Below are 9,387 nucleotides of genomic sequence, written 5' to 3'. Positions count from 1 at the left end.
TAAATGATTAGGACCAAAGTAAGATTTACAGTGTCAGTTTATCAGTAAAAGGAACACCAAATCAACTTACTAAAAAAATGCCTTCAAAGAAACTTGGGAAAAAGACATCTGATCAATAAGCATTTTGATAAAACCTGGGACGATAAAATATTTTAAGGGAAAAAACAAAAACCACATTATAAATTAGTATTACGACAAAAAAGAAAAAAGATACCTTGACAATCTTAATAAAAATATAATGCACAGCACTTGGCAAAATATTATGTATTGTATAATAAAATGCAGAGCGTGTCATTACTGGGATCACATGCATTAACTTAATTACTCAAATTATTTTTTATTTTTTTAAGCAGTCGCAACTTTCTATATATAAGTTATTCGTGGATGGATTGAACAGATGGCAATACTGGCAAGACAAACAGTTTGAGCACACAGAATCTTCACTTGTTAGTAGGATCCGATAAGAAGATAACATAATCTTCAACAGCGTCCTAATAAGGTAATATAGTTAGACTATCGGATCAGATTAGTCGAGCTCGAACTCGAGCTTGCATGTTTTTCATTCAAAGGTTTGTTTACTATTTGAAAATCTCTCTGTACATAATATATGATATTCAGTGATTCTGCATGTTCAAAATGCAGAAGAATAGCTTGCAGAGACAACAAAGAGGCAGACAGACAGTGAAGCCTGCGGAGCTTGCGCCAATATAGAGATTTATATTTGCAGGTACATGAGTTAAGCTGAGTATATACTATGCAAAGTAGCAACAAGTTATATATTGCTAATTACAAATGAATATCGTTCTAATAAATATCGGGATGAATGAGAACCGAACTTAGAACTTAAAATGACAAGAAATAAATTTTTACCACTTGAACTATCTCATCAGTACTCTCTTAAACTCATGGTTTCACTAATTATACTTCTGAAATTAGTGTAATCATAAGTTAATTACTATAATTTATAGCTCATTTTATATTTTGTTTAGACTTTGATTAATTAATGATGGTGAGTCAGTGACTGCTGTGTGAACTAGTTAAAATAGACTCGTAGCAGTACACACCTGAAGTCCAACTGATTCTGCTATACTACAAATCTAACTAGTGTGTGACGGGCCTATCCATCTTGAAAAATATGATGTTTGAACAACTGATTAAGGTGATTATAGTCACTAATTGTTACGCATCAGATATATTTAAATCATTGGTTTAGCTCCTTTACTGATTAAAGTTTAACTACTAGTACAGTAGTACTATGTTTTTGTTCTTTTCTGTATTATAAATCATAAATATATATATGGACAGCGACATGATCGATATGGACGTTGAGCTGATGGTTCTAGTAGTAGTTGTAACTTTACTCCTCTGGTCACTTTGGGTCGCAGTCGTCTCCATCCTTCGCAACACTACCGTGAAAGTGTTACCTCCGGGACCGAGGCGGTGGCCATTAGTCGGCAATCTACTTCAGTTAGGCTTTGGATTTGCACCCCATGAGTCATTCGCCAAATTGGCTAGCAAGCATGGTCCAATCATGACTCTATGGTTAGGTTCCATGAACACTGTTGTTATCTCATCAAACGAAGTGGCTCGTGAAATGTTCAAACACCACGACGTGGTGTTAGCCGGAAGGAAAATATACGAGTCCATGATAGGAGATTTCGGAAATGAAGGCTCACTCATCACCGCTCAATACGGCCCTCATTGGCGCATGCTCAGACGACTATGCAGCAAAGAGTTCTTCTCAACCACTAGCCTTGACGCCATGCATAACGTTCGTAGTAGATGCATTGTCCACATGGTGCAGTTCATTAAAGATGCTGGAGGTGGGGGCACGAAGGCTATTGATGTTCGAAAGTTTTTCTTCTTGATGACTTTCAACTTGGTGGGTAACTTTTTGTTTTCTAAGGATCTTTTGGGTCCGAAATCCGAGGAAGGCGAGAAATTTTACTACCATGCAGGTAAAGTTATGGAGTTTGCCGGAAAAGCTAACGTAGCTGATTTTTTCCCTATGTTAAGACTGCTTGATCCTCAAGGAATAAGAAGAAAAACACAGTATCATGTCAATCAAGCATTCAAAATTGCTGGAGGATTTTTGAAAGATCGGCTAAATGAAAAGGAGGACAATTTTAAAGAAAAGAAAAAGGACTTCTTGGATGTTCTCTTGGACTATCGTGGTGATGGTATTGAAGGACCTCATGAATTCTCTCCGACCACGATCAATGTAATTGTATTTGTAAGTATCTTACCAACTAATATTTTAAATCTATGTAGTAAAAAATGAATTCTTTTGGTGTAAATTTTAGTGCAAGTGGATTTAAGTTGAATTTGAAAATAATATAATTTATTATATAAACTTTGATTGTAGAAATCAGGCAAATGGGTTGATGATACTCTTATTATATAAACTTTGAGTAATGCTAAGTGTACAGAATTTTGTACAAAAAATTGTACAGAATGATATGGCACTTGATGTGTGGTGTTTTAATTGATATTGTTGATGTGAATGTAGGAGGTCATGTACAAAATTTTGTACACATTCGTGTACCCAAGTATTTTCCATAAACTTTACTGGAAAATACAGTTTATACCGATGATCTTGTGCACCGATCTAATTTTTGTTTGTTTAGGAAATGTTCACAGCCGGAACTGACACAACTACAAGCACATTAGAGTGGGCAATGGCTGAGCTTCTTCACAATCCAAAAACACTCGAAAAAGTGCAAAAAGAACTGAGAAATGTTACTGTCAATCATCCCAACACGAAACTTACCGAGAGAGATTTCGAAAATCTTCCATACCTCCAAGCAGTGATTAAAGAGACTCTAAGGCTTCACCCCCCTCTCCCGTTCCTTGTTCCCCACAAGGCAATGAACTCTTGCAACATGCTAGGCTACAACATCGAAAAAGAAGCACAAGTCCTCGTAAATGTATGGGCAATAGGACGTGACGCGAACACATGGAAAGATCGTCTGATATTCAAACCCGAGAGGTTCTTTGATCCTGACATGCTGCAGGTTGATTATAAAGGACAGCATTTCGAGTTCATACCATTCGGGTCAGGCCGAAGAATGTGTCCAGCAATTTCACTAGCTTCTCGGCTTCTCCCGTTGGCTCTAGGCTCCGTCTTGCTCTCATTCGATTGGGTTTTAGAGGATGGGATTAAAGCAGGCGATATGGATATGAGTGAACGAATGGGAATCACCCTCAGAAAAGCAGTACCACTTAAAGCCGTACCAGTGCCATATATATTTTAGTGAAGGTTACTAATTGTATGCTTTACTAAGAGTTTTTTACTTTCTGTGTATATATGCGTGTAAATCATTGTGATGAACAAGTTACATATGATGTGTGTAGTTTGTAAACGTGCTTAATTCTCTGTAATATGAATAAGACATGTTTTTCAAGAATGGAAACAGGAATGATATAAGAAAAAAGATTATATTGGAGGTCTCTCGCCGCTCCGTATTTTCTTCAAGGAAGAACGAGAAATTCTTCTGAAAAATGCTACTCCCCTCTATATAAGAAAAAAAAAAAATGTTCTTGCACGATTGCACGATCATTTCCCCCTCTATATCAGATAGCGTGTTCATGCATGCTCACAAATGTGTTCATGACCTATACTAATGAATATGTTCACGAATTGTTTAATCGAACTTATTTACAAAAATTTTAGCAAAAATATGTTGTGCTCAAGCAGAACCTTAAAATTTTGTTCATATTCAACCAATTTATAAATCGAATCGAACTCACTACAAAAAAAAGAGTAAAAGCGAACAAACAAAAGCGACAAATCATAAATTTCACCAAAAACGGTGGCTTTTAGAGACAGTCCCGCTTGGATTCTTGGGACGCGCAATGTGTCTCAGAAAGAAAAAACAGAGAATCAGTGCATTGGAGTTAAGTTAGAAAAGAGGTCTCGTCGCGTCGCACCACCCCAGACCAGTCCATTTCATATGGTTTTTATTTTTTTATTAATATCTCTCTCATACTGCATATCTTTTGCATATTTCCTTTACTGTTAAAAAGTAATGTTAACTTTATTATTGTAAACGTTTACTTATAAAAAGTAATATTTTTTTTCTTACCAATTCTCAAACCCCTATTATTCACACTCCTTACTTCTCAAAAAATTATTAGCAAAAGATGAATCCAAATAATACCCCATCTTCAAATCAAAATTCAAATCCTCAAAATCCAAATCCTCAATTTCCATATCCATATCTAAATCTTTATTTTCCAAACCCATAAAATTTAACCTCTAATTCTCAAAATCCGAATTCTCAATACCAATTTCCACATTCTCAAAATTCTCCATATCCATTTTCATATCCTCAAAATTCTCCATATTAGTTTTCATTTCCTCCGTTTTCAAATTCACAATTTGAAATCCAACAAACACCTATCAATTTTTAAAATTCTCCCGAAACATAAGTCCTGGCCTTTGGTCACGAAAATGTTATTGATCTAAATGATGATTGTGAGGAAACCGAAGATGTACGAGAAATTACTGGTCAATGGAAGTGGGTTGAGGATAAACTCCTAATCAGTGCATGGTTGAATTTATCAATTGATCCACTAATCGGTACTGATCAAAAAACCGAAGCATTTTGGGACCGAATTCATCAGTATTGTGAAGAATATAATACTGGTGTGATTAAGAGAGGAGTTGTGGCAATGAAAAAAGGTATCAACGAATAAATAAAGGTGCTCAAAAATTTGGATCGTGTTACGATGAGGCTTAGCGAGATATCGGAAGTCGAGTTTGAACAACATAATTGAAGATGCTCATGCACGTCATTTAAAATATTACAAAAAGAAGTCTAACTTTGGGGGTCATTGACGTGAGATTCGTAAATATCCCAAATGGAGAAAACCTGCAACTAGTGCAAGTTCTAAAATAACTAAATTAAGTAGTTCTGGAGCGTACTCATCAGATGATACGCATTAATGCTGTGGGAAGAAAAGGTTTATCACCTTTACAAAAATGCACTACAACAATGCGTATGTTGGCATACGGTGTATCTGCTGACGCTAGCTGTTGATGATTATGTTCGTATTGGAGAGAGTACTGCGGTTGAATGTTTGAAAAAATTCATATCCAATGTAATTACGATATTTGAGGGTGAATACTTATGAAAGCCGAACTCAAATGACATGCAACGTCTATTACAGATGGGTGAGCCTCGTGGCTTTCCTGGTATGATGGGCAGTATTGATTGCATGCACTGGCAATGGAAAAATTGTCCAAAAGCATTGGAAAAGAATGTTCATGAGTGGTCAAAAAGGAGTTGCAACAATTATACTGGAAGCGGTTGCTTCATCTGATCTATGGATATGACATGCATTTTTTGGAGTTGCTGGATCAAATAATGACATAAATATTTTAGATCGGTCACCAGTATTTGATGATGTGCTACAAGGTCGTGCTCTAAAGGTTAATTATACTATCAACGAAAACAATTATAATATGGGATATTACTTAACAGATGGAATATATCTAGAATGGGCAACATTCGTTAAAACAATACCACGTCCACAAGATGATAAAAGAAAATTATTTTCAAAATATCAAGAAAGCCAACGAAAAGATGTTGAACGAGCGTTTTGTGTGTTACAGTCCCGTTATGCAATTGTACGTGGTCCGGCACACTTTTGGGACAATGCAGATCTTGGGAGAATTATGAGGACATGCATCATAATACATAATATGATTGTCGAAGATAAAAGGGACACATATGGCACTCGATTTGGTCCATTACCGACTTATGATGATACAACCAAACTTAGGTGAAGAACCTTTTATGCCGTATGAAACATATATTCAAAATAGCATGCAGATGCGTGATAAACGGGTACATCGTCAGCTACAAAATGACTTGGTTGAGCATATCTCGCCTCGCAATTCCACGAGAATCATTAATTTTTTTATTATATCGTTTAAAATTTAATGTTTTCTTGTATGCTCTTTTATATTTCATGATTTTTAATAATATGATGCATTTAATTATTGGGACATGTTTTTTATTTAATAATATTTCTAAAATTTTTAATCACTTTAATTTAATTATTATAATTTTAATATTAATAAAATAAATTTAAATCCAAATTATATAATTATTTTATTAAATATATATAATAATAACAATATTAGAGGCCCTACAAAATCTGAAAAATGGGCTTTGCACTGGAGGGAAGGGGGTCATTTTTTCCACAAACCCACTTGGGGATGATGTGGCAAATTTTGTCAGCTGGGGGGAGAGGAAGTGACCCCCAACACTGGGGTTGCTCTTAAGGTCAATTTCACTTGACCAAAAACTGCGCATAAAAGCGACCGATATCGGTGGATTTTGTAAGCGGTCGCTTTTATTCGGTGGAGTTTATCGCCGGTGGATTTTAGTCGGTGGCTTTTATTAACAAAAGCAACCGCTAGCGGTTGAATTTATAAAAGCAAATTATTGTCAAAATGAAGCCTGAAATTAGAAAACAAAAGCGACTTAAATTAATTACCAAAAAATATTAAAAAAATGCTACGGTCATTTTAATAAAAGCAACCGCTAGCGGTTGAATTTATAAAAGCAACCGTATTTGGTGGATTTTATAAAAGCGACCGCATATGGTGGAATTTAGGCTCCAAAAAATTGGCAGCTACTGCCTTATCCTCTTCCCCATGATTTTGTCTATACTTTCCTTTTCCCCCATCTCCACTTCCGTTCCTTCAAATTTTCTAACATTTTTCTTCCATTTCAAGCTCAAATATCTACTACCTTGAAGTCAAGTAAGTACAATTTCTGAACTACTTATACTTTGTTTATCATGATTATTGTTTGTTTATTTCTCACATAAATGTAATATTAATTGATATAATTTAAATGAAATGCTAAATTTTAATTGTTGATAATTTAAATGTAGTCTTCAAAAACTAAAGTAGTTTGATATATTTGTTAACTTTCTCCGCTTGATACAAGATAACTTGAGTTAAATCATTGAAATAATTAAAAAAATGAAATAATTATTGTTCATTTGTTTTCACTAAATATCTTGTACACGTAGTGAATTTATTTATGTAGGTTTTGTTAATTAGTAATAGATTATTAATTATAGTATCTATAGATCTTGTAGATGACATCGGATCGTAGTTGGATGAATTATCAATTTGATGCAAGGAAAAATATAACGGAAAAGTACAAAATTAGTGTTGATGGCTTCATTAAGTTTGCCTTTGCAAATACGGATGATTCAAAGGGGAGAATAAGATGTCCATGTAATGAATGTTGAAATTTTTATATAAAAAATCCCGATGATGTGATATTACATTTATATCGACATGGCATCATGCCAGCATATACAACATGGTATTTTCATGAGAAGAGTGTTAGATCTCGGGTTGACATTGGAACGAGTTCTATGAATATTGATAACACGCATGATGATTTTTATGATGCACGTGAAATTCTTGGAGATTTTGCCGAGGAAAATAATAATTTTGAAAATATGGATGAAGAGCCGAATGCAACATCAAAAAGTTTTATAGAATGCTTGATAGTGCTTCTGAACCACTTTATCCTAATTATACAAGTTTCACAACATTATCATTTGTGAGTAAGCTACTTAAGTTCAAACACATACATGGTTGTAGTAATAAGGGATTTGATGAGCTACTTGAACTTATTGGATCGGTGTTGCCTGAAGATCACAAGTTTCCTCTGAGATACTATGATGTAAAAAAGTTAGTAAGTGGGTTGAGCATGGGTACGAAAAAATTGATGATTGCGTGAATGATTGCATGTTATTTTACAAAGAAAATAGCGAGAAAACACATTGTGACATATGTGGTGAAGATCGATACAAGATGCAAAAGGATTCTATGAAAAAGTTGATTCCGAAGAAGATTTTGAGATACTTTCCTCTTACATTGAGACTGCAACGATTATTCATGTCCGAGAAGACTGCCAAATGTATGACATGACATCATGATAGAGCTGCAGTTGAGTGTCAATTAAGTCATCCAGCTAATGGAGATGAATGGAAACAATTCAATCATAGATTTCCTCGATTTGTAAAAGAAACACGGAATGTACGAATAGGCCTTTCTAGTGATGGATTTGGTCCCTTTCGAGATGCACATGCAAGGGAATATACAGTGTGGCCTGTGATTGTTGTTGTTTACAATCTTCCACCATCGATGTGCACAAAAACTCCATACATGTTTATGTCACTTCTCATTTTCGGGTCAAATGATCCGAAAAAAGACTTTTATGTTTATCTTCGACCATTAATTGATGAATTAATACATGCTTGAACGAGTCGAGCCGAGAATGTGTCGAATTTGACTAAGCCATGCTCGAAACTCGAAAATCTAGCTCGAAACTAGAAAATAGCTTGAACTCGTTTAATCTGACATTATATTATTACTAAATTTTGTTTTTATAATTTATAAATTGTAAATTAATCATAATTTATTATATTTAATAGTTTTTAATTAATAAGCTCGCACGTATCCCGCTCCGCTCGCCTCATTCAAACTTGACTAATAAACGAGTCAATTCGGTCAGAAACTAGCTCGTTTAAGTTAAATAAGCTGCTAGGTTTATTTAAAATTACATGAACTCGAACTCGTTTATAGCTATCCGGCTCGGCGCCCGACCCAAATTACTGTTCCATTTCTCCAAAATATTAACGTATTCAGTTCGGTCATAAATTTGAGCTTCTTTAAGTTATACGAACGGCTCGACTTATTTAAAAATACCTGAACTCGAACTGAATTATCAGCTACTCGGTTCGGCTATGCCCCAATTACTGCCCTGCTTATACAGAAACGCCACTATAGATTTAGAATTCAGACGACATTGTAAAGAGAGGTGAGTGACTAGTAGTACGTAGTATGATATATTTGAACGCGATGAAATGTTTCTTGGCAAAAACAAGAGGCAGAAATTAAATAATGATAGGGATGGGTTATTACTTATAACTATGAGCTCTCTGCCATCGTCAAAGAATCATTATGGGTCACTGGTTCCCATGTACCCAACAGTCTATAAAGTGTATGTTTTACTGGGCCAAAACTGAAACACAAGTTGGCATTACAGCTAGCCCAATACTAATCATAACAATACAAACTCCAAATACCTTGAAAGAAAAAAGAGAAAATAAAAAAAAATTATAAAAAAAATTAAAAATTAAATTTCTCTTAAGCATTATTGATATGATAATAATAAAAAAATTATACAATACGCAAATGACACGTTACCAACATCGGAAAGTGAATAAGTGACACGTTGCATTCGCTCGTATAGTCACCCTTAATGACTCATTGATAATTTTACTTTAAAATATTCATTAGGCTGTGGTTTTTTACCCTATAAATAGCTATGTACTTTGGTAACCACA

General features: G+C 34.7%; 1 protein-coding gene across 1 annotated transcript; it reads left to right on the top strand.

The window, feature by feature from the left end:
* The first annotated feature begins 388 nt into the window (after positions 1-388).
* Positions 389-3,361, top strand: LOC141713537 (iridoid oxidase-like). Its single transcript, XM_074517001.1, has 4 exons — positions 389-499; positions 643-727; positions 1,306-2,233; positions 2,628-3,361. The coding sequence occupies exons 3-4, from the start codon at positions 1,310-1,312 to the stop codon at positions 3,252-3,254; spliced, it is 1,551 nt and encodes a 516-aa protein (XP_074373102.1). The 5' UTR covers positions 389-499; positions 643-727; positions 1,306-1,309; the 3' UTR covers positions 3,255-3,361.
* Positions 3,362-9,387: the final 6,026 nt, after the last annotated feature.

This window comes from Apium graveolens, chromosome 3 (assembly GCF_009905375.1).
Source record: "Apium graveolens cultivar Ventura chromosome 3, ASM990537v1, whole genome shotgun sequence".
Taxonomy (NCBI): Eukaryota; Viridiplantae; Streptophyta; class Magnoliopsida; order Apiales; family Apiaceae; genus Apium; species Apium graveolens.
Note: the sequence above shows the minus strand (reverse complement) of the source record. Positions and strands in the feature narration are given on the sequence as shown.

Coding starts and splice junctions, on each gene's coding strand:
- LOC141713537 (XM_074517001.1), top strand. CDS start 1,310: ATGATCGATATGGACGTTGAGCTGATGGTTCTAGTAGTAGTTGTAACT. Junction 2,234..2,627: donor CGATCAATGTAATTGTATTT/GTAAGTATCTTA, acceptor TTGTTTGTTTAG/GAAATGTTCACAGCCGGAAC.